Raw genomic sequence first — 25,811 nt, 5'->3', positions numbered from 1 at the left:
ATTTTGGTAAGGTGGGAGAATTTTATGGGAATGGTAAGTTGGAGGGGTTTTAGCTAGAGGAGGGATTTGTCCAAGGTGAGGGGATTGATGGAAGAGGATTGGTGCTGGGAGGGGGGATTGGGAGGGAAATTGTGCTAGGAGAGAGGATTGAGGGGATTTGTGCTAGGAGAGGGGATTGGGGGGATTTGTGTTAGGAGAGGGGATTGGAGGGGATTTGTGTTAGGAGGGGGGGATTTGTGTCAGGAGCGGGTTGGGGGGGGGATTTCTGTCAGCGGGGGGGGGGGGGGAGTTGTGCGGGATTTGTGTTAGGAGGGGGGGATGGGGGGGTTGTGCTAGTAGAGGGGGTTTGGGGGGGAGGTTGTGCTAAGAGGGAGATTGGGGAGGATTTGTGCTAGGAGGGGAGATGGGAGGTTGTGCTAGGAGGGGGCTTCAGGGTAATTTGTGCTGAGAGGGGATTCGGGGGAATTTGTGCTAGGACAAGGGGATGGAGGGGGGATTTTTGCTAGGAGGGGGGAAGGGGCGGTTGTGCTAAGAGGGTTTTTTTGGGGGTAATTTGTGCCTAGAGGAGATTGGGGGGAATATGTGCTATGAGAGGAGAAGGGGAGGAATTTGTGCTCGGACAGAGGGATTGGGGGGGAAATTGTGCTAGGAGGGGGGATTTGGGTGGGGAGAAAGGATTTGTGCTGGGAAGGGTAATTTGGAGGGGGTTGTGCTAGAAGGAAGGCTTTAGGGGGATTTGTGCTAGGAGGCAAGATCGGGGAGTTATGTTAAGAGGGGGGATTTGGAGGAGAGGATTTATGCTAGGGAGGAATATTTAAGGGGAAAGAGGATGTGTGGCGGGGGAACTGTACACACTGAAAGGAGGGGGGTAACAATCACTTTTGCTGGGATGAGAAGTTTGTGCAGGAGGGGGGGATAATGGCTACTTGTGCTGGGAAAGGTGATGGGGGGGGTTTGTGCTAGGAGAAGGAATGGGTGGATATGTGCTAGGAGTAGGAGGGAGGTTTGTGGAAAGGGGGGGATATTTGTGCTAAAAGGGAGGAGGATTTGGGTAAGGTGGGAGAATTTTATGGGAATGGTAAGTTGGAGGGGTTTTAGCTAGAGGAGGGATTTGTCCAAGGTGAGGGGATTGATGGAAGAGGATTGGTGCTGGGAGGGGGGATTGGGAGGGAAATTGTGCTAGGAGAGAGGATTGAGGGGATTTGTGCTAGGAGAGGGGATTGGGGGGATTTGTGTTAGCAGGGAAGGATTTGTGTTAGGAGGGGGTTGGGGGGGATTTCTGTTAGCGGGGGGGAGTTGTGGGGGATTTGTGTTAGGAGGGGGGGTGGGGGGGTTGTACGGGTTGTGCTAGTAGAGGGGGTTGGGGGGGAGGTTGTGCTAAGAGGGAGGATTGGGGAGGATTTGTGCTAGAAGGGGGGATGGTAGGTTGTACTAGGAGGGGGCTTGAGGGTAATTTGTGCTGAGAGGGGATTCAGGGGAATTTGTGCTAGGACAGGGGGATGGAGGGGGGATTTGTGCTAGGAGGGGGGAAGGGGCGGTTGTGCTAAGAGGGTTTTTTTGGGGGTAATTTGTGCCGAGAGGGGATTGGGGGGAATATGTGCTATGAGAGGAGAATGGGAGGAATTTGTGCTCGGACAGAGGGATTGGGGGGGAAATTGTGCTAGGAGGGGGGATTTGGGTGGGGAGGAAGGATTTGTGCTGGGAAGGGTAATTTGGAGGGGGTTGTGCTAGGAGGAAGGCTTTAGGGGGATTTGTGCTAGGAGGCAAGATCGGGGAGTTATGTTAAGAGGGGGGTTTTGGAGGAGAGGATGGGGGGGGGATTGTGCTGGGGGGAGTTGGGTGGGATTGTGCTAGGAGGAAGGATTTGTGCTGCAAAGGGTGGGGGTTGCGCTAGGACGGGTGTCGGCAACCCGCGGCTCCGGAGCCGCATGCGGCTCTTTTTCACCTTTCCTGCGGCTCCGGAGCACACTGCCCACCAGGTGACAGGCAATAGGGTCGGCAAGCCGCGGCTCTTTTAATGCAGCTCTTCTGTGTGCCGGGCGCCCGCTGGCAAACATTGGCTGTCAGGATGTAGGCGGGGCAGCGTGACGAACTCCTCTCCTCTCACAGTCCGCCCTGAAGACCAGAACGGCACAGGAACACAGCGAGAGGAACACGCGGAGCAAAGGTAAGTGAATTGACACAATATGGGGAATGAATTACTATAGGGGGGATGAATTACTATATGGGGGATGAATTACTATGGGGGATGTATTACTATATGGGGGATGAATTACTATGGGGGATGAATTACTATATGGGGGATGAATTACTATGGGGGATGAATTACTATATGGGGGATGAATTACTATGGGGGATGAATTACTATGGGGGATGAATTACTATGGGGGATGAATTACTATATGGGGGATGAATTTATATGGGGGATGAATTACTATATGGGGGATGAATTACTATATGGGGGATGAATTACTATATGGGGGATGAATTACTATATTGGGGATGAATTACTATAGGGGGGCTGAATTACTATATGGGGGGTGAATTACTATATGGGGGATGAATTACTATGGGGGATGAATTACTATATGGGGGATGAATTACTATATGGGGGATGAATTACTATATGGGGGATGAATTACTATGGGGGATGAATTACTATATGGGGGATGAATTACTATATGGGGGATGTATTTTCAGTTTTAAAAATGTTTCTCTCAAAATAAATTTCAATCGTGGTTTTGGCGAGATTTGGCTCAGTTGAAAAAAAAGGTTGCCCACCACTGACCTAAGGCTATGATTGTGATTATGATGATACACTGTGGCCCTGATTAACCCTTTGCTTACTGGGCCCTTAAACCCCCTTCATGACCAGAGCGCTTTTTGCAATATATGCAGTGTCGGATTTGTTTTAAATGTTGCAATGGTTTTGCGGCTCCCAGTCTTTTTTTCCCTCTCGGAAACGGGTCCAAGTGGCTCTTTATGTCTTAAAGGTTGCAGACCCCTGCGCTAGGAGGAGGAATTTAGGGGGATTTGTGCTAGAAGGTTAGATTTGTGCTAGGGTGGAAAATTTGAGGGTATAGAGGAAGTGTTTGAGCGGTGAAGTAGAACTACAGGTGATTTTTTTTTTCCTTTTTTTTTCGGGGGGGGGGGGGGGGGTGCATGTAGCTGGTCTTGTCTAGGGTACAAAATAGTCTAGCACTGGCCCTGGTCATGGCAAAGGAACCAATCAGAATCAGACAGCCCACCACTAAAACGTTGTGACACACAGAATTGCCTTTTTATATAATGTAAATGGAATCTTTACTTTCTGCACCTTTTTACATACCGTATTTTCCGGCTTATAAGACGACTTTTTACCCCTTGAAAATCTCCTCAAAAGTCGGGGGTCGTCTTATACGCCGGTATACGGCATGCTGACACTTTTTAGGGGGGCGGCGCAGGGACACTAAGTACAGGGGTGGGCAGGGGCTGCTGTTTCTTACCTGGCTCCAGTCCCACGACGATCCGGTCCAGGAAGCGCGGCTGCTCCTTCATTCAGTTCGGCCACTGGATGTTCGCGCTGCTGCTCAGCCCCGCCTCCTCACCGGTGATTGGCCGCCAGAACTGTAGCTCAGGAAAGGCACACAGGCGGCCAATCACTGGCGAGGAGGCGGAGCCAAGCGGCCCCACGAAAATCAAGTGAAGGAGCGGCCGGTAAGTGTGCCGTACAGAGGTGCTGCTTCAACCACATATGCTGGCTGCACCAGCACCATACTGGAACAGGGGTCAGCAAGTGTCATTGGTGTCAGTGGGAGGAATAGTGCCCCATCATTGGTGTCACTGATATCAACGATGGGGCATTATTCCTCCCACTGACACCAACGATGGGGCACTTTTCCTCCCCCCCACTGACACCAACGATGGGGCACTATTCCTCCCCCCCCCCCCCCCACTGACACCAATGATGGGGCACTATTCCACCCCCCCACTGACACCAATGATGGGATACTATTCCTCCCACTGACACCAATGTTGGGACACTATTCATCCCACTGACAACAATGTTGGGACGCTATTCCTCCCACTGACACCAATGATGGGGCATGATTCCTCCCACTGACACCAAAGATGGGGCACTATTCCCCCCCCCACTGATATTAATGATGGGGCACTATTCCTCCCACTGATACGAATGATGGGGTGCTATTCCTCCCACTGACACCAATGATGGGGCACGATTCGTCGCTCTGACACCAATGATGGGGCACTAATCCTCCCACTAATACCAATGATGGGGCACTATTCCTCCCACTAATACCAATGATGGGACACTATTCCTCCCACTGACACCAATGATGGGGCACGTTTCTTCCCACTGGTGTGCATTGGAAGAGGGGTAGTCTTATACGGCGAGTATAGCCCAAACACTACATTTTAACAGGAAAAGTAGGGGGTCGTCTTATACGCCCAGTCATCTTATACACCAGAAAATACGGTACTTTAACTTGAAGTGTCAGTTGGGCTTTAAAGTACATCAAAGGCCAGAATATTAGTTATTAACGTTTGTTGATTTAAGGTCTCTTTTTATTTCATTTTTGTTCCTGTCACCCTGAAGAGATACTTTCAGTGAGAAAAAGATCTATTCTATATCAAGGAAAATCACCATCTATACCAGCCTTTCACAACCTTTTCAACAAAGCGGAATCCTTGAAATACCTTTCTGGTCTCAGGGGACCTCTGCTAAAATTCCAATCTATAACTCATGATACATTAGTGTGATGGTTAGTGGGAAGAATGCTCCTTACAGTTGTGGTCACTGGGAAGATTTACTCTCCTATAGATAGCTAAAAAAGATCAATGGTGTCAGTAGTAACTTATCTCAGAGGCAGAACCTGCCCATTGCTCAAGGAACCTCTAGCAACCTCTGGAGGAACTCTAGGGTTCCATGGAACCCTAGTTGAGAAACCATGTTCTAGACAGCTGAATAGCTGCCCTCATTAGAAGATGGGCCATTACTTTCTGTCCCAGTGACAGTGTTCATCAGGATAAATGGAAAGGATGAATCTGCCCAGCACAGTCATACATGGCGACTAAACGCAAGTAATATTTTAACACTTCTGTATTCTCTATCAATAATATAAACAACATTGCTTTAGATACACTTTAGGTCTACTGAAAATCATTGATTCAGTAGCCAATTCAAAAATAATTGCTTCTTTATCCAACTGTGTATGTACAACTTCAGTTTAGAGCACAGATACAACTGAGAATAAAGAAGTGTTTTTCCAGCTTCCATACAGCTTTTTCAGGCATGTTAGCATACATCCATGCACAATATTGTAACTGTGGCTTCTAAAGATTGTGGAACAAAGAGTATTATAACCAGACTATGATGAAGGCCAAAAACTATTAAACATTTTGCATCTACAATACTGTGAACAGCTTTGCCTTTGTAAACCAGTAGATATTTACATGTTTTCTTCCTTTTTTTATATTTGTATGTAGTTTTTATTATTTTTTTCACCATACAGAAGAGACGAAAGTAGTGCAATATATATAGAGCCAGTAATAAGACTCATCTGGTTCCAGACATACAATGTACTTTATATAGTAGTCTGTAGACATATAATATTTTTTTTTCAAGAAAATAAAAGCCCATATGAAATATTTCACCAAAAAAAATGTACTAAAGGCAAAATAAAAATTATATATATGATGCAGTCTGTCACTCACGTTAACTTAACAAAGCAGTCTTTGTTTTTCTGAGTCCCTCTGTAACTTGTTTTTTTTCATCTGTTGATCCTGTTGTTATTTTTCAACTTCCTTTAACAGACCAAACTTTGCAGCAAAAATGGAAGTTAGAAGTTGGGATAAACCATTTAACACTGACAGGGGTGTTGGATTTGTGCTGCGAAGGGTAATTTGGAGGGATTTGTGCTAGGAGGCAAGATTGGGGGATTTATGGTAGGAGGATTTGGGAGAGAGGATTTGTGCTAGGGTAGAGAGGATGAGTGCGAGGGGTGAAGTAGAACTAAACTGACTATGGACAGCTTTCATTCATTTATTTAAAAATGTTATCCCAAAAGGGAAACAAACCATTTCTGTAACTGCTTAAAATTTTTTAGAAATGAAAGCCTAAGTCACTTATGTAATATCCATCTAAATATACCACTTCTTGTAACACTACCCTCTCTAGACAGTGCGGCTGTTCAAAGGTGTCTCCCCTTCTCCTCCATAAATGGAGGAGCCACCCTAAGTGCCCGGTCATACCGGTGTGATTTGCGAATTGAAATCGCACCTGAAATCACATCTAATGAATGTGAATGTCAGTGTCTTAATATGCATGAATTGCTGTAACGCGATTTATAAAGTAGTTGCATTACTTTTTCTGAAGTTTTGTTGCGATTTTTCATACATAGAGTATAATGGAAATTGCACTGCAAATTGCAAGAAATCAATGAAAGTCTTCACAAGTAGCAAAAAAGTCTTCAAAAATGGCACCTGATAATCGCGCTGAACACAAATTGATTTCAAATCACAGCGGTGCGATCAGTGACTAAGACAGGATGTTTGCTACTTGCCAGATCACCACAGGGGTGTGGAAATTGTTGAAAAAACTACTTGTCCAGGGCCTAAACTGGTGTCCCAACCTATTTGTCCAGATAAAAAAAAAAAAAATTTTTTAACCCAAACCATATTTAAATCTGAGGTGCTTATAGTGATGTCTGGGGCTTTCAAAAACAAAAGGGGCTTTATGGTTACTTAAGCATTTAATATTTTTAACATTGCGCTGTTTATCTACTCCTCCCTGTCCTGCCTGTCTCCAGCACCACAACCAGAGACTAGCAGGGAGGGGAGACACCTTGCAGTGTAATGAGCACCAATTGGGTGCTCTTCAAGAAAGGGGAGTGTCTATCTTATCCTTTATCTTTCTCTGCCAGAGCTGTTTTTGTGTTTTTTTTGCACGCATTTAAAAAATCATTTTAGGCCTGAAGATTTAACAAAACCCCCAAACATTATATATTTTGTGAAAGCAGAGACCCTAGAGAATAAAATAGTGGTAGTTACAAATTTTTATGTCACAATATTACCACAAAGGTGTTCAGAAAAAATACACAAGTTAATTTTAATTTTTTAACAACAAAGGAATAAATTACCCAATTTTTTTGGTAAAATATAAAAGATGAGGTTGCAAAGTAAATATTTATTTAAATTTGCATGCGCTCATGAAATGGTGACAAACTTTAGTACCCTATATTTTCTATAGACGATGATTTTAAAGCCCCTTATAGGTCATCAATTTAGCGTTATGGAGGAGGTCTGGTGCTAGAATTATTGCTCTAATCCTGGCATGCTCGGTGATGTGTAACGCGTGTCGCAATCAATGTTTTCATGCATAGGTGCCCCAGCGTGTGCTTTTATGTTTATATGTGTGCATGTACGGTGATCGGGGGCACCTCTAAAAAAAATTGGGGGGGTTATATGCTTGGTGTGACGGTCACGGTGTCAGACCCCCAGCCCTTCTCACCAACTCGTGACCGAAGGACTAGCCAATCTAAAACCGCGCTGTCACGTGCGTAACAATACCAAGCTCAGCTGCACCCTGCAGAAAGATTTTCCAGCTAATGGACCACAATCTAGGTACCGCAGCCTGAGAGCAATTGTTACTGGGTCAGGTTAATTACACAATTAACCCTTCACACTGCCACCGCCTCCTTTTTGTATAGAGAAAGAGGAAACTCACCAATCTTAACAGTAACACTATGATGTTTGAATAAGCGTCTGTATATACACTGTCACCGCAGGCAGATGTATTCAGAAGTTTAAAACACACAGTAGCGCTCAGAGACAGGGATTCTTAGTTTACATTAAAGAGCTTTAGAAACAGTTCAACAGTTTTCAGAAAATAGGATTTATTACTAAAAAGGGTCAAAATGGTGCAATAAAAATATTTACAGAAAAGGATGCAGCCAATATGTATATATAAATACAGAGAGCAATACCACAACAGAGAGGTAACAGAAAGAAGTTTAGAGAGGTAGAATACTTGCCGTCAGCCTTGGTTTAAGCAGCGTCAAGTGTCAGAGCAAAAGGGTGCCTTTTCTCCCAAAGTTGGTTCCTGATGTTAAAAAAGGAGAATTCCCTTACTGCTCCAAGCATAACAGCCTTTTTCTAGGAACCCAGCAGGGTGTTTGCTTAAAGCAGAGAACCAATTGCCTCATTTGGGGAGGGGTGGTTTAAGCGGGGAACTCAGGCTATGACCAGATCCCTCCCAGTTTATATCATGGTCAATAACCTTCCCTAGGCACATGTAGCAGCCTAGCCTCTAGTAGATTAATATGCAGAATGATATCCTGAATGTCCAGACATCAAATATGCCATATTTTACTATTTCAGCTAGAACTATATGACTTCCTACTCTCCTGTAGACTTTAACTAGGGGTGTAAGATATCAGGCGACTCGCATTAAAATGACTAATCTGAATATATGTTTTATGGTATGTATTACCTACGAGAAATTGTATTAAAAAGTGTTTTCACATGAGATATATGTTTTATTGCTATCCTGGAATGCTTTTGAAGTCCAGTGACTGCCGGGTTTATGGCTTTACGATCAGCTTCAGAGCAAGAGTTTGCCAGATACCCTGGCATCAGCTAATTGGGTTTACAACCATGAAGGATATTCAACTGTGTCCTGTGCATTTCTGAACCCAGCACACAAGGACCACGTGTCACTCAACAGAGAGGGAGAGGGGGGGGGCTGATTTGGAGTGAGAAACGATACAAAATGGAGGGTCTTTACCAAAATGGATGTTCGCGTCCATATTTGTATGTACAATTGCTACACTTGGATGTATTTTTTACAATTAGAAAAAAAAATTTGCTTAAGTTTTTTTTTTTTTTTTTCCCATCACATACGGGCAAAAAGTCCCCTATGTGATGATTTTTGGTGACCGTTTCTCTTTTATTGAGACTTCCTGGGTCTAAAAGAACTCTAATGTCTCCCCTGTACTCCACTGGATGTAATACAGTGTACATCACACTGTATTACATTTTTTCCCAGCCTTGATGGCCAGGAAATCTATCAACGGTGACCTAGAAGTGATGTCACTTCCGTGTCAGGACAAGAAGGGGAGGAGAGCGAATGTGTCTGCTCCCCTATACCCACCTGCACCCTCTGAACAGTTCCCAGGTCCGCAGATGGGCAAGTGGAGCCCAGGAGACATAGTGGGCAGGGGTGAGGCTGGCACTGTAGTGGGCTGTGTGTAAGCAATCGGGTGGCAGAGCAGCAGCCCGAATGCTTCCACCTAACAGGTAAGCCCTGCTGCTTGCCTGCAGCAGGGATAAAGGTTAAATAAAAAGCAACCTGCCCAGCACCCAGGAATTACATGTCTCAGCTGTCAGGTGATATAAATTGAACATCCCTGCACCAGGTGAAATGAGTGGGGAAAACAAACAGAAAATTAATGCAGCCTTGTCATCTAGAGATTACTAGGATGAAATTTTTGTTAAATTATCTCCACCATGCACAGTAATCTTTTTCTAGTGATGACCCAGCACCTTTTGGACACCACTCACCAGATCAAACCTCTAGATTATAAGCAGCTAATATAAGGCAAATAATCAAGTCCTCCCTCCAATTAAAACAATGTTAGCAACCACTTATTCCCAATTTGATCCAGTTTCATCATATTACATTTTCTTGTCTTCATTTATTTCATTATTCATAAATCGGTAATGTAGATTGGCTCAAATAAAATGAAAAGGCATGCTACAACGTATTTAAAAATCTAAAAACTATGTGGCAAAACAACTCACATTCACTAAATGTATATGTATATATATATGTATATCTATGCATATCAGCTGAACATGCAGCAACAAATCTCCTTTATGGGTCATGATCTCAAGAGTTCCACCGCCAGCAATATCACAGAGCATAGCAGACACAATTTGTGAAATGCTTCAAAGTTCCATCCTATGACTTTGGTTAGCACTCAGATTGCTATGAGATATTTACAAAGGATTCTTAAACACACTTCGAACTGAACTGTGAAGTGTTTTTATAGTTGTCTGCCTTATTTTTGATTATTATATTTTAATTGCATTAGGTGGAGGTGAGCAGCACATGAAGATTCCTTTTTTTTATTTTCTGCCTTGTTTTGGGGATTATTACGGTATATGCTCTTTTGTCATGAGAACACAGCAGAGTTGTACAATTAGGTAGAATACGAAAATTACGCTGGGAGATAAGGGTATCGGTTTGCTAGTAACAAAATATAAACATTGGTTACATCGCTGATATCATAAAGCTCATCTGCAATACTTGATGATTTCAACATTGTAAGGCACAGCAGCAAAAATAACACTTTTTTTTTTTTATTGCATTTAGTACACTTCTGTTCTCTTATATACATACAAGTTCTTGAAATAGCCATTGTATCATGTGGGAAAATGTTTGTTGCTAATTCAGAATGCAGCTGTGTTTGCAGAATGCTCTAATGTTCTTACTACACACGGGCACTGAAAAATGAACGGCTTTACTGCAGTGTTATCCTGTTGTGTTTTATTTAGTGTGCCCATTCACTTAAAGAATATGTAAACCCTCACATTGTAAAACAACCCATTCAGTTTAAAATAGAAAGGAAAGGTAAAACATTTGTGTATAGATATAAGAAACGGTAAACTACAAGATATTGGATGTACAGTCGCTAACATCTATTGTCCAAATAAGAAGCCGGAGATATTCTTGAAAGGAGTTTTAAAAAGATTGATGGATTTTAGGAAGGGATATTTAATAGTAGCTGGAGATTTTAATTTATGTATGGATCCACAAATGGATACAACTTCTTGTGTACAAAGAGAGGGGTGTAGGTCCCTGAGATCATTGAAGAAAGTGATAAAGGAGTATCAACTAGTGGACAGCTGGAGAATCATGCACATGAAAGATAGAGATTATACCTTCTTTTCAAATGCTCATGAGATGTATTCTAGATTGGATTATATATTGATAGATCATCGACTCATTGAGTTTTTAGCTAAAGTAACAATAGAGGTAATGTCCATTTCGGATCATGCTCCTGTTATAATGAAATTAGGATAGGGAAGGAGGCCGTTAGGAGTCTCATTATGGAGGTTGAATGAGGCACTTCTTCTGGACCAAGAAACTGAGCGGAAGATTGGGGAAGAGATCAGGAGATTTTTTTGAAGAGAACGAAACAGGAGATGTGTCGGTGGCTACAGTGTGGGAGGCCCATAAGGTGTATATAAGAGGAATCCTTATCGCAATTGGAGCAAAAAAGAAAAGAGAAAGGAGAGAGAAAATTAGTGGGCTCCTAAAGGATCTAACTGAGTTTGAACAGTTGCATAAAAATACTATAACAAAAGAGATAATGCAGAAGGTTAAAAAAAAGAAAGAAGAATTACAGAATATGATGGAAGAGGAAAAGAGGAGAGCCTTTAATAAAGTGATATGCGAAAGGTATAGATGAGAGGATAGACTAGGAAAGTTTCTAATGAGAGCCTTGAGGAAAAAGAATAGGAGCTATATAGATAAAATAAAAAACCCCAAGGGAGAACTGGTTCACTCAAGTAAAGATATTGCGAAGGTGTTTAAGGATTACTATAGTAAGTTATATAATATTGCCTCCCAGGATTTTATAAATAAGGATGGAATAGCAAATATTGAAAAAAGGATATATTTAAAAAATGCAGGTTTACCAAAATTAAATGAAGAACTATTGAATTCCCTAGATTCTGAAATTCCATATGAAGAAATAAAAATAGCATTAAAAAGCTCTATGACGGGTAAAAGTCCGGGGCCAGATGGATACCCTGTTAGATATTTTAAAAAATATAGTGAATTGTTAATACCTAAACTGAAGTCCTACATGAATGCTTTGGGGGGAGAGATGGAAATGAAACGGGAGTCCCTGCAGACTCAGGTGGTCCTTATTCACAAGGAAGGAAAAGATGTCTCCCAGTGCTCAAGTTATAGACCAATTTCGTTTTTGAATACAGATACGAAGTTATATGCAAAGATCTTAGCAAATAGGCTGAAAGATTTAATGCCCGAATGGATACATGAGGATCAGGTGGGTTTTGTCCAAGGGAGAGAGGGCAGAGATAATGGGTTGAGATCTTTGTTGCTCATTCAGAAAAGTAGAAAGGGGAAGACTCCGGTGGTGGTGCTTTCGATTGATGCGGAAAAGGCATTTGATAGAGTTAATTGGGGGTTTATGATGGACACATTGGATGTTTTAGGAGTGGGAGCTAGAATGAGAGCGTGGATAGGAAAGTTGTACAAGGGGCCCTCTGCAGTGGTTATGGTAAATGGGGAGATGTTAGAGTCTTTTGGGATGTCAAATGGAACAAGACAGGGCTGCCCACTGTCCCCATTGTTGTATGTTTTGTCCTTGGAATCTTTGTTGTCCACAATAAGGAAAAATGTAGATATAAAGGGAATACGTATAGGAAATACAGAACATAAGGTGGCCGCTTTTGCGGATGATTTACTGTTTTATGTTGGAAATCCTAGGATAACGCTCCCTAACTTAATGAGAATATTGAAGGAATATGGGGAGTTGTCAAATCTAAAAATCAACCCTACTAAAATGGAGATACTAAATATAAATCTTCCAAATAGTGAAAAAGAAAAGATACAAAGGGAGTTTCCCTTTGTTTGGAAAGAGGGAGAATTAAAATACTTAGGGGTAAAACTTACTTCTTCATATAAAACCCTGTATAAATCAAATTACATTTCATTGTTAAATGAGATTAGGGAGGAATTAAAGAGATTAGGAGGAGGAAACCTGTCCTGGATAGGACGCATACATTTGATAAAAATGGTAATTGTCCCCAAAATCCTATATAAATTCCAAAAGGTCTCTATCAAACTCCCAGAGGTATATTTTAAGATAATTAAAAAGGTAAGATATATATGGAGTAATAAAAAACCTAGAGTATCCTATGAAGTGTTAAGTAGAAATAAAGAAAAAGGTGGATTGGAAGTGCCAGATTTTAAGAGCTATTATAAAGCAGTAATTTTAGCAAGAATATTTGATTGGACGCATAATTCAAAAGGGAAAAGTTGGGTTACATTTGAAAATTCACTCAGTGGAAATAATTTAAGTAAGATAATATGGGTGCCAACACAGTATAGAGGTTTAGAAGAGAGCACGAGTGTGTATACTTTAAATGTTTTAAGAGTATGGGATAGAAACAATTGAGTACTGTCTGTGATACTAACTAACTAACAACACTAACATACAATTTTGAGGACAAGCTTTCGGGGTATGTCCCCTTCTTCAAAGTCCAAACAGTACTATTACAAATCACAAAGTTTAAGCAGAATATTAGAAGGGATTGAGAAAAAAAAAAAAAAGGCTACAGATAAGATACATCAAGAGCAAGGGGGGGAGGGGGGGATAAAACACTCACACAGAGGGGGTCAAGCTTCAGCTAATAGTCATAAAGCTGTCGGATAATGGTTAAGAGTATGGGATAATATGCACAAGCAGATGAAGTAGGATTTCAACTCCTTTTTAATGCCATTGAGGAATTCAGAGTTTTTTCCTCCAGGTAGAGAGGAAATTTCAGGAAAATGGATTAAGAAGGAGGACGCCCAGTTGAGAGATATAGTGAAGGGGGTAGAACTGAGATCACCTAAGGATTTGGAAAAGGAAGAGGGAGAGATTTTCACTAAGATAGATGTGTGGAGGTATAATCAATTGAAATATTTTGTTGGGAATCTTGCGAAGCATTTGAGACCTAGAAAAGATTGGAATTTGTTTGAGAGGTTGTTGGAATCACGGGGAGATGAAAAACATGGCACGGCTAAAATATATACAATTCTCACTGAGTTAGGCACAGACACAAAACTATTGTATATAGCAAAATGGGAAAGATATTTCGGGGTGGAGAAAGAGGAGGACAAACAGAAAAAAATATATAGATTGATTCACAAGAATATAAGTACAGTCATGGCCGAAATTGTTGGCACCCTTGATATTTTTCCTGAAAATCAAGTATTTCACACAAAAAAGGTATTGCATTAACACATGTTTTGCTATACACATGTTTATTCCCTTTGTATGTATTGGAACAAATATAAAACAGAGGCAGAAAAGCAAATATGACATAATGTCACACAAAACCCCAAAAATGGGCTGGACAAAAGTATTGGCACCCTTAACTTAATATTTGGTTGCACACCCTTTGGAAAACATAACTGAAATCAGTCGCTTCCTATAACCATCAATAAGCTTCTGACACCTCTCACCCGGAATTTTGGACCACTCTTCCTTTGCAAACAGCTCCAGGTCTCTCTTATTGGAAGGACACCTTTTCCCAACAGCAATTTTAAGATCTCTCCACAGGTGTTCAATGGGATTTAGATCTGGGCTCATTGCTGGCCACTTCAGAACTCTCCAGCGCTTCTTTGCCATCCATTTCTGAGTGCTTTTTGACGTATGTTTGGGGTCATTGTCCTGCTGGAAGACCCAGGATCTTGGACGCAAACCCAGCTTTCTGACACTGGGCCCTACAGTGCGACCCAAAATCCTTTGGTAATCCTCAGATTTCATGATGCCTTGCACACAGTCAAGGCACCCAGTGCCAGAGGCAGCAAAACAACCCCAAAACATCATTGAACCTCCACCATATTTTACCGTAGGTACTGTGTTTTGTTCTTTGTAGGCCTCATTCCGTTTTCGGTAAACAGTAGAATGATGTGCTTTACCGAAAAGCTCTATCTTGGTCTCATCTGTCCACAAGACGTTTTCCCAGAAGGCTTTTGGCTTACTCAAGTACATTTTGGCAAACTGTAGTCTTGCTTTTTTATGTCTCTGTGTCAGCAGTGGGGTCCTCCTGGGTCTCCTGCCATAGCGTTTCATTTCATTTAAATGTCGACGGATAGTTCGCGCTGACACTGATGCTCCCTGAGCCTGCAGGACAGCTTGAATGTCTTTGGAACATGTTTGGGGCTGCTTATCCACCATCCGGACTATTCTGCGTTGCAATCTTTCATCAATTTTCCTCATCCGTCCACGACCAGGGAGATTAGCTACAGTGCCATGGGTTGCAAACTTCTTGATAATGTTGCGCACTGTGGACAAAGGCAAATCTAGTTCTCTGGAGATGGACTTGTAACCTTGAGATTGTTGATATTTTGCCACAATTTTGGTTCTCAGGTCCTCAGACAGTTCTCGTCTCCTCTTTCTGTTGTCCATGCTTAGTGTGGCACAGACAGACACACAATGCAAAGGTTAAGTGAACGTCTCTCCTTTTTATCTGCTTTCAGGTGTGATTTCTATATTGCCCACACCTGTTACTTGCCCCAGGTGAGTTTACAGGAGCATCACATGCTTGTAACATTCTTATTTATCCGCAGTTGTGAAAGGGTGCCAATACTTTTGTCCAGCCCATTTTTGGAGGTTTGTGTGACATTATGTCGAATTTGCTTTCTTTCCTCCCTTTTTTTGTTTTGTCCCAATACACACAAAGGGAATAAACATGTGTATAGCAAAACATGTGTTAATGCAATACGTTTCGTGAGAAATACATGATTTCCTGGAGAAATATCAAGGGTGCCAACAATTTCGGCCATGACTGTATGTGTGAGGTGTAAATGAATTATAAATGTTTGATAAGATGGTATATTACACCGAGTGTAGAACACAAGATGAGTGGGGAGAAACTACCTTGGTGTTGGGTGTGGAGAAATGGCACAATGTATCACATATGGTGGGAGTGTCCAAAAATACAAGTATTCTGGAAGAAAATTGTACATCAAATTAGGATGATTACGGAAATAGACATTAGACTGAACCCTAGAATTTGCCTTCTTCATAGTACAGAACTATCAGTAAATAAATATAAAGAAACAGGTGTATGGTACTACTTAAATGCAGCAAAAAGTTTGATACCCAAGTTTTGGCGTAAAGTAGAGGTTCCAAAGGAAGAAGATTGGATAGTTCACTGCTGGGTCTTCCTTCCTATGTATCTGCTCAGTGTCCTAGCATCTTCTTCCCTTTACTTGTCAGTTAGTATGCATTAAGATACATGTAGCCTATGTCTGTGAACAGCAGACTATTGGCAAATGTTAGGCAATGGAAAAATAACCCCATGTTTCCTCTTATAGATGGAATAATACTCCTATGGATGAAGCTATGCACTTTGGACACCATGATGTTGTTACAATCCTTCAAGAATACCAAAACAATTATAAACCTCTGGAGCAACCAGACAGTGAAAAGGAAGAGCAGACTGTTCAAAAGAACCTGGATGGGTTGCTATAAGATTTGATCACAAAGATCATATATTTGCACATGTTGTAGAATCCTATAAAGTGTGTGTATTTTTTATCTTATAGTGATGTATATTTTAAATGAAGACTATCTTTTCAGTGTTATTTTCCTTGTTGGATCCTCAGGATGAAATTTTAAAGAAAAGCAACAAAGGCGTAGCCTCTTTATTACCCATAGAGCTGCCAAGGAGAAGTTGTCTGATTGACTTCCTTGGCATCCGTGGGTGACTTTATGCTGCATAAATGTGCTTTCCTTTTACTGTGAGTTTTGTGAAGTGATGTTTTAGAAATAGTTGTTAAACAAGTCCACAAAAAAATAAGGTGAAATGTATACATCCTTTCAGTACATACCTAGTCACAAATATATTTACATGGGCTGTAAAATCCATTAGTGGAAGGAAGAATCCCTTCTTTTTCTGAATAAACCAACTAAAGTTGGTGACAACGTAAATTTTCCACTGAAGGGTCACCTTGTATTATGTTGAAAATGTCTTATTTATCTTGTGATCTCCTTTTCAACAGACAGTGTAGTTTTATGTGCGATTATCACATGCATTTTGTGATTTCAGAGTAAGGTGTGTAACTGTTTCCTGTTTGGTGTGTGAAGTGTATGGTGGTTTGTATCGTTTCCAGACCAGCTGTATGGTAAAGTAGAAAGCATGAAAGTGGCTATTCCCAACAAACCGTCAATGGAAAAATTGTATCTTAACAAAATACGAAATGCACAATACAGTTCACTTGACATATAACCAAAATTCGAGTTTTCAGCAGCAGACTTCGGTTTTAAAGGTTTGGCACTGGGAATGTCCTTTACAGCTAACCAAACTCAAGATTTCTGGATACTGATAACTGTTTTTATTAGTTGTGCTATAAGCTTTATATTGGCTTAAAGATCTATATTCAATTATTTAATAACTACTGGAGATGTGGAACTGTGCTAGTATGGGTTAGTATTTATTAAAGGGCATTGTGTGATTCCAAAGTGAAACCTTTATGGTAAGCTATAGTTGATTAGATGGAACAACTACCAATATTTCTGGGAATTATTTTAAAATGTTGACTGCTGGGTTACTACATAGCATACGCTGTATATAAATACTTTCTGCAATATTATATGTTATTTGTGTTGCTTTATAGATTTCTACCCAGCTGTATCTCTTCCAAAAATGTTTGCTTTTTTCTCATTGTTTCTCTGCAGAGAGATAATATGTGTATTCTGTGAATGTAAACAATACTTGGGATGAATTGCACACCATTTTAACAGAAAATTGCCCTTCAGCTTTCAGTGTTTCCTGTAACACTAATCAGCAAGTTTGCACTGTTAAGTTGCTTATGTACAAGTATGCTGTATCTCTTTTAAAATGCACTGTAAAGCCATTTGATAAGCATTTTAATTATTTTTCCATATTTTTTGGTAAAGACACTCCACAAAAACTTTAGACCCCAACAGATCGTAAAACTTCAGTGATCTGATGTACAACCTTGTATAATTTCACTAATGATCAAGGACAACACTTGCACAATGTGTGTTGTAAGGTTAGTAACAAAAGCAGAATATGGATAACAAATGACATGTTCTATGTATAAAGGCATAAAATATGTATAAATCTGTCAAACTTGCAATAACTTATAAACACAACTAATCATAAAACCATTCTCTTGATCTTAGTGAATAATAAAAATATAGTGCTTTAGACTGGCCATTAGCACAAATCGCATTAAATAATCTTTATATATAATTGTGCAAAACGTTTAGTTGGAAGTTAATGAAATAAAGAGAAGATGGAGATACACAATCCATCTGTTTCCTGTGAATTAGCATTGTCACCATTTTCTTGATCCATGATCTTGGAAGATCTCTTTGTGCAATAACAATAAAGTTTGGTGGCCATCTTTACCACGTCGTTATGGCCTGATTAGTTCAAGCCATGCTTTCATTAGTCACATTTCTTGAACTTAATAGGTTGTGTATCGTTAGCCTTAGAAACTATATTAAACATTTTTCAGGAATACTTTACAAACTTGCTTTGGGGCTCTGCATGTTTCTGTATGTGATGAGACCATGATGCTTCTCATTTGGTATTGGTGTGAGGAAGAAGATACATCACCTTTTATAGAACTTGCTACATGTTGATCACATGTAAATTAAGAATATTTGAAACCATCAATGGAAAATTCTGACTTGAAAAATTGCATAAAGTGCCTGTCTGACTATAGCCTTAGCATCTCAGTCCTGCTTAAACCCGATGCCTAGATCTAATCTTATATATCATAGAGTAGCAATGAAATATAACTTTTATGGCAGAAATGTATGGTTGTATGTACAGAATAAAGACAGAAAACAAGCAACATTTTAATGATACAGTTCAAAAACCCTCAGAGCTTTAATGGAAACAGCTGTAAGGCAAACATGTTTAATGCAGTGCAAAAGACAGTGATGATGTGCAAAGTAGATTAACCCACACATGTCACTTTACAGTTTTCTGTAACCAAACCAGTAAAATATGAATTTCTGTTGATTACTGATGCCGCACATCAATTTCTGTCTTGGAACTGCATTTTATCAGGGAAGGGGTTAATACTGTATAAATTACAACAATTTAATTTCAAATATGCTGAAATTTGAGGGTTTTTTTTATTTCAAATATGCTGTAAATGTACACATAGGATTATAATGCAGGTTGTTTGTGCTACCAAAGACCTGGCAGAGGTTCTTCTCAAGTCTGGAGCTATTTTCTTAAAGTGCTTACATAATTGTTGATCACCAGTTCATGGCTTTTTAAAAGAAATAATTGCTAAAACAATATAACAATATCAATTTGTTTCTTCGTAGAAGTGTCTTTTCTGTATATTAAATGGAGTTTGAGAAACAAAAGTTACTCAAAGATGGATTGAAATTCCCTGCTAAACTGCTACATTTCAATCCCTCTATGGGTTTTCCCACTCAACAGAAATCGATTTAATGATAAAATTTATTGATCAGCTGGCTGCAGACAATTGGGTGCAGGCACTGGTATTTTCAGCAAATGTGTATTCAATAAAGGCACAACAGGGAAGATTTCAACACCCACCTTGCTTGTGTGGATAGGGGGAATCTGTTCAGTTTTTTTTTTTTGTGTTCTGAGCCCACTGTCCTCTATGGCCAGCCTTAAAGCCCAAGTCCAGATTTATGTTCCCTCCGCTTGCAAATATTGTAAAAAAATATAATGCATACAAATGAATCTCAGGTGTCTTCCAGCCAGTCACATGACGAACAAAAGGGCAGTACTGAAAGGTAGAAAGGATGATTAGTGCAGCAAAATTAAAATTTTCCTAAAGAGGCAACATTTTTTGTTAATATAAAACTGGGATTTAATGTCAACCTATAATATTTTGCATACAGAGCCACTATTTTACACCAGTTTTTGTCATATTGCTGATAATTTAATAAATTAAAGTACCTTGTTTTTCGCCGTATAAGACACACCTGACCATAAGACGCACCTAGGGTTTAGAGGCAGAAAACAGGAAAAAAAAATTCTGAACTAATGGACTGCAGACACAGTACAGGAGATGACCAGAGACTGCGGACAGCACAGGGATGACCAGAGACTGCGGACAGCACAGGGATGACCAGAGACTGCGGACAGCACAGGGATGACCAGAGACTGCGGACAGCACAGGGATGACCAGAGACTGCGGACAGTACAGATGACTGCTGACCTTTGGGGAGGTGGGGAGCGGGTACCTGAATTGGACAGGTACCCGCTCTTACTTCCGCAGAGTTTTTTTTTGATCTTACCTGTTCCTCGATCCAGCCGCGCGCTGTCTTCCCGGCTTCTGTAATGGCGCTCGGCATGACAGCCGGGTGCCCAGTGCGCATGAGCGAGAAGCACTTGCGCTTTGTGATTGGTCCGGCGGCTTCTGGGATCTGTCATGTGTCCCAGGTACCGCCTTACCATTCACAAAAAGCACCGCTTCTTGCGCATGCGCACTTGGCACCCGGCTGTCATGCCCAGTGCCCACACTACAGAAGCCGGAAGACAGCGCGCCGCTGGATAGAAGAACAGGTAAGGTCCCGCTGCAGAGCTGAGCGGCCGGCCCGGTATTCTGACACGGCCGCGGTGGAAATACCGGACCGGCCACTCCATATTCGCCTTATAAGACACACTGACATTTCCCCCCCAGTTTTGGGGAAGGAAAAGTGCGTCTTATACGGCGAAAAATACGGTATATATAAGCCAAACATTTTTTTTTTCTTCTGCTGGATAGAATAGAGAATGGTTAAACCCCTACCAAGCTTTTTTTTTTTTTTTTTTTTTTTTTTTTTTGCGGTCTGTGTCCAGTTGGAGACATTTACCTTTTTCTGTGTTGTACAGGAAGGACAATGCCCTATTACCCAGCGCAAGCTTCTGTTGAGTGGAAGGCTGATCAAAATCAAATGGACCCTTCTGAACTGGCTGAATTTCAATCAACATATGGCCAGCGTTAGACAGTTGTCACCATTAAACCCCCTCTGCCACACCCCTGCCCCCCCCCCCCATTAATTCCTGATTGTGGGGGAAACTCAGAAGTTTTGGGTTTTCTCTCGCATTTTCCACCATAACAACTTGAGTGGGTAAATTTCCACAGAAGAGACATGGACAATAATAAAAACGAGAGGTTTAGCCTCTTCCTACTTTATGCACATTTTTATAAATGGCTATAGATAGAATTTGAAGAAGTTTGTGTAATTCACTGTTGAATATTAAGTGCATTTTACTGTTATTGCACTGCCAATTTACAAACTCTTTCTGCTTTCACCATAATTGGAAATTCCTCCTGTTTAGTATGTGATACATTCCATAGGTACTGAAGAAAGGAACAATACATTTGCAGTTCACTGCCAGTAATATCTGTTAATTTTCAGCAACATGGAATTGGTTTACTAAAAAACCATATTTAAATTCTGCAGCAAAATTTTCACAATGTTTCCACAAAAAATGTACAAATTAAAAGAATAGTTTATAATTATCATTTTTAAAATCAATTTTACAGCTTTAATAACCCCTGTTATCTGTTCCATCTACTTTTAGAAAATAAATCTAATTTATTAATGTTTGCTAAATTAGGACTGTCTGTATTGCCTACAGCCCCCAATCACACCCTGCTGTTTTAACAGATATAATTTGTAAGTTTGAGTGATGGCTGTGCACATGGTGATCAAATAAAGTGACTTTTATTACTTTAATTCAGTTTTGAGCCTTTCCAAACTAGGGTAACCAACATTATTAGAAGGGCATCTAAACCCTAAAAAGCATTATAAAAATAAATAAAACCGTATAATTTAAGATTGTAAGAGTATAAACAAAGGTGTCGACATTCACCTAAATAAAAATTAGAGCAGACAAACACATAACAGAATAATCCACTAGACAATGCTTAGGTGTTATGGCAGACAGAGTGGAAGTAGGGCATGAATAGGGAATTTAAGAGATGAAGGTTGCCTGACTTGCAGATATTTGTGCAGACCTGTGGTGGTTCTCAAGAGATAACCTGGAATTTTGGATGAAAGAGTTTTCTTTTTTCGTTGTTGCTTTTTAGTCACTTTGACTGCCAGACTATGTGTTCTATAACATTTGATCCAGCAACAAGGATGCAAGGAATGCAACCACTGACCATATGGCTGGATGAGATCTCTGCAGACCTCCAGTCCCACATATTATGTTTATTAATTTGAAATATCTGCACACTGCCTGTGCTTGGTGAGACTTCAGATGATATGAAACACTTGGGATTTTTCCTACTTAAGGTGGAGCTAATAATAATTTGTGAATTGGTCAGAGTGGGTGAAGCTGATCCTTTCTGTTGTAGGGCTCATGTACACGGGGCGTTTGGAAAACTCTTCTAAATGATGGAAGCTGAGTGCTGGAAAACATAGGTTAAAAAACATCAGTTTAGCCGCGTTTGCATTTATGCGCGTTTGGCCGCATTTATGTGCATTTGCGTTCAGAAGCATTTTTAAAAGATAACCTCAGGAGACCCTCCCAAATTCCTAGAATGCACTGAAAAATAGTAAATAATTAACTATTTCAGACATTTTGAGAGAAATAGAGAGAGCAGAAGCAGAGAGAGCAGTGTGTGTTGAGATTAGCTGTCTTTTCTGGTTGTATTCAATATGGATCCCATCATGAGCATAATGCAGCATGTTCTACCATTTTTTCCTTCACGCAAAACCTGGAACTGACTGCACTGGTGTGCTGGGTCCATTTGAATACATGGAAAATGCTTTGCATGCATTTCTGGTGACGAAAAAAGGCTCTGGCCTTCTGGATATGGAACAGTTAAAAACACTTGCAAACGCCTTTAAACGCGGTTAACTGTGTTTACAAGCATTTAGCGTTTGAAACATTGGTAAAATCTACTTCTGAATGCAAGTTTGGTGCGTTAAAAAAAAAACGAACGGAAACTCAAGTGCCTGTAAATGACTTAAACAACTATGTGTACATGGACACATAGGAAAACATTAGGGAGAGTTCAGGGCTGCTGAAAAAAACGCTGAACAGCTCTTGAATGTCAATTTAGTAGCTGCAGTGTACATGAGCCCTTAAAAAGATTTTATTAGGAATTTTGACAAACAAATGCAATGTAAATAAAGCTGAGGTACACAAGGAAATTAAAAGTCAAGTAATGAGGAAGTAAAATGCAACATTTTACCAGAAGACTGAAGAAGGCAGCACAAAAAGCAAATTCAATCCTAGATATGGCTGGCAAACTGGTTTTAGATATCAAATGTGTTGGGGAGAGGGATCAAAAATGGTAATGGCCTGTAAACAAAGGAAGGAGGAGAAAAAAGGAAAACCATGCTTGGATGCTGGAAACGTAAAAAGAAAACTAATGGTGCTGCATTTGCAAAAATAATAGAGAAAGCTAGAGACAAGCATAGGAAGGATAAGAAGGCTCAGAGTTGGGGGGGGGAAAGGGGAGATAGTGAGGACCTGGCCAGGGGTCGCTATATAAAGCAGCTCATCATCTATCAAAGAGACAAGAGCGAAAGATTGAGATCTTATTTTTTTTTTTTTTAGTCAAGGAGACCATATTTTGAGGGATTTCAAATTCATGTCATTCAATATAGAAGCAAGCTTTTCATTGACCATAGTGCTCATTATCTTCTGTTTCACTTCAGTGAAGTTCAAAGTTAGTTGACACCACACGCTTGCTCTAGTTTGGCGCGTGGCTAGGAATTTAAAGGAGATCAATTTCTGCTGAGCTTAAGTAAGTTTAAAGCTGATCCTTTCTGAATAATCAGATTTGTCAGGTCTGCTGTGAACTAAGCAGTTTATTAACCCAAGCAACCATTATTGCGTAGTTGCATGATTCTTTGCAAATATGCTAATCGACATGCACACATTCAAGAGAAATGGCAAACTGTGATTAATCAGAAGGGATCAGAATTGCCCTGATTTTCCAGGACACGTTTTTGGGGGTCTACCCCCTTCTTACAGTCCAGAAAACACTGTTACTGATACAGTGCTGACTGGAGCAAAAAGAAAGGTGCAGACTCCTAAAAGCTTGTCCTAAAAATAAATTTGCAAATAAAAAAAATATCATGGACAGTACTGAACTTTGTTAGGGTCAAAGAAAGCCAACTATGTCAAAATATTTTTCAAAAAATATCTCTCTATACTGTCCCTTATTTTGGTGAGAATATATTGTATTCAGGTTTGATCTATGAAACCTACAAAAATATGTATAAAATTATTTTATGTGCTGCGCAGACCCAATAAAATTGCCTTGTTTTTAGCAAAACAATACAATTTTAAGAATATAGGAACTTTTTGGCCTGAAAAATATTAGTCTTCTGGAGATCATAAATATTAAGATGGTTTGAAAATGTCCAGGAATACCCTGACATCAATTTTTAGGTATGCTTGTGTTTATTATACGCTACATCAGAATGAGTGTTCCTAAACTTTTCAAGCTCATGTATTTTTTGCTGGATATGCTTCAAACAACAATTCTTGTACTCAAACGTTTGCCGTATTTTTACCATATAACAAGTCATCCAAAGTCCCTGAACTGAATGTAATTTACTGCATATTTTGTATGACTAAGTACATGAGTTTTAAGGTTAAAGATGAAGATTTTTATAGAAGCATTACACCCAAATCTGGTGTATTGCCCTAAGTATACATCCATGCAAAGCTGCTATTTCTAATCGCTGTAGGTTGAATCACAATTCATCTTATAAGTATCCCTGGGAGTCCTAGTGGGGTATTCACACTGGTGGATATTTTATTACTTATTGAGGCATGAATTTGCAGCAGGAGGTGTTGGTTTCGAAGTCTGAAAGATATCAGAGGCCAGTGGGTGATTCACCCTATCAGCATTTTTGCATAAACAAGATATAAGTATCGAGTGGGTTGATCTACTAGTAATGTGTTTAAAAAAAAAAAAAAGTGTACATTAAACAGGTTTAAACTGTGAACACCACTAAAGAGGTTCCTACTTCATTTCTGGATAGTAAATAACACATTGAGCAGTGACTGAGCAATATCCCTCCATTTTATATTTCTGTGGTATGCTGTCAAAAATTGCCCCCCCCCCCCCATTTTTTGTTGATGCAATAAACTATTGCCTCTTACCCCACAGCAAAACATACCATTCTTTCTTAATACTGTCAGTATAATTATAAAAACTTGTATGTATAGTAAACTCTGCAATAATACTTTTCTGGGTGAAAAGTCAACCAGCAAACATTCCTATCTGTAAAAAAAAATCAAAATGTTTTGGCTTTCAGAAATAATCTGCAATCTAGGTGAAATAAAATGCTGTCATTAGCAGCACTTGCCTGATACTAAAGACATAAAGTTTCTGTATGAAATATTAATTTTTTGTTAGTTTTCTTTGTCTATACAGACATTTCTTTAACTGCTACTTGAAAATGAAATTAGTGGTTGGTTTATATTGCCCCCTTCGATTTTCACACAATCTATTTCACATACAGGTGATTACATACTGCAATGTATTGTTATAGCTATCTGGCAAGACTGGTATTAAATTGATATTCAAAAGAAAGAACCTGACTACTTGATACCATCCAAAAGTGTTAATACTTTATTGGCTACATGATAAAATCCAAAGGAAAGGCAGACTTAGTCATAGGACTAATGGTGCTAAAGGCTCTCTAATTGAAATGCATTAGGGCATAAGCCTGCCCTTATGTTGGATTTTACCATAGAGTCAATAAAGTAGTTCCACTTTTGGATGGTACCACGTAGCCAGCTTCTTTCTGTTGGATAGATGACCTGTGGGGTGTGATGTTCCCCCAGCCTGAGCACTGGTAATCCCAACTCTGACAGTCCAGATGGTTGAGCGCTGTTCTTCATATGTATGTTGCTGTATTGACTTGACATTATACTCTTATGATACCCTATTTGCAGTAATAGTAATCCTATTTTTCAAATGTTTTCCAAATGGGGAGAAAAACACAGGTCTTGGTTTTTTGACTTGTGCAATATATAAAGCTGTGCTAAGTTTAAAGAATATGTAAACAGAAGTGTGA

The 25,811-nt window shown here is 40.1% G+C and overlaps 1 protein-coding gene across 2 annotated transcripts in view; it reads left to right on the top strand.

Moving 5' to 3' along the window:
* LOC149449847 (glutaminase kidney isoform, mitochondrial) overlaps positions 1–19,110 on the top strand; it is a 172,622-nt gene extending 153,512 nt beyond the window's left edge. For both annotated transcript variants that reach the window (XM_089692706.1, XM_089692705.1), the window contains exon 18: positions 16,124–19,110. In XM_089692706.1, the coding sequence (XP_089548832.1) occupies positions 16,124–16,280 (157 nt within the window). In that variant the 3' untranslated portion in view covers positions 16,281–19,110. The remainder of the gene's footprint in view (positions 1–16,123) is intronic.
* Positions 19,111–25,811: the final 6,701 nt, after the last annotated feature.

Source organism: Staurois parvus, unplaced genomic scaffold (assembly GCF_062004578.1).
Source record: "Staurois parvus isolate SC_StPar_1 unplaced genomic scaffold, SC_StPar_1.0 ptg000601l, whole genome shotgun sequence".
Lineage (NCBI taxonomy): Eukaryota > Metazoa > Chordata > Amphibia > Anura > Ranidae > Staurois > Staurois parvus.
This window is presented reverse-complemented; position numbering and strand designations above follow the sequence as displayed.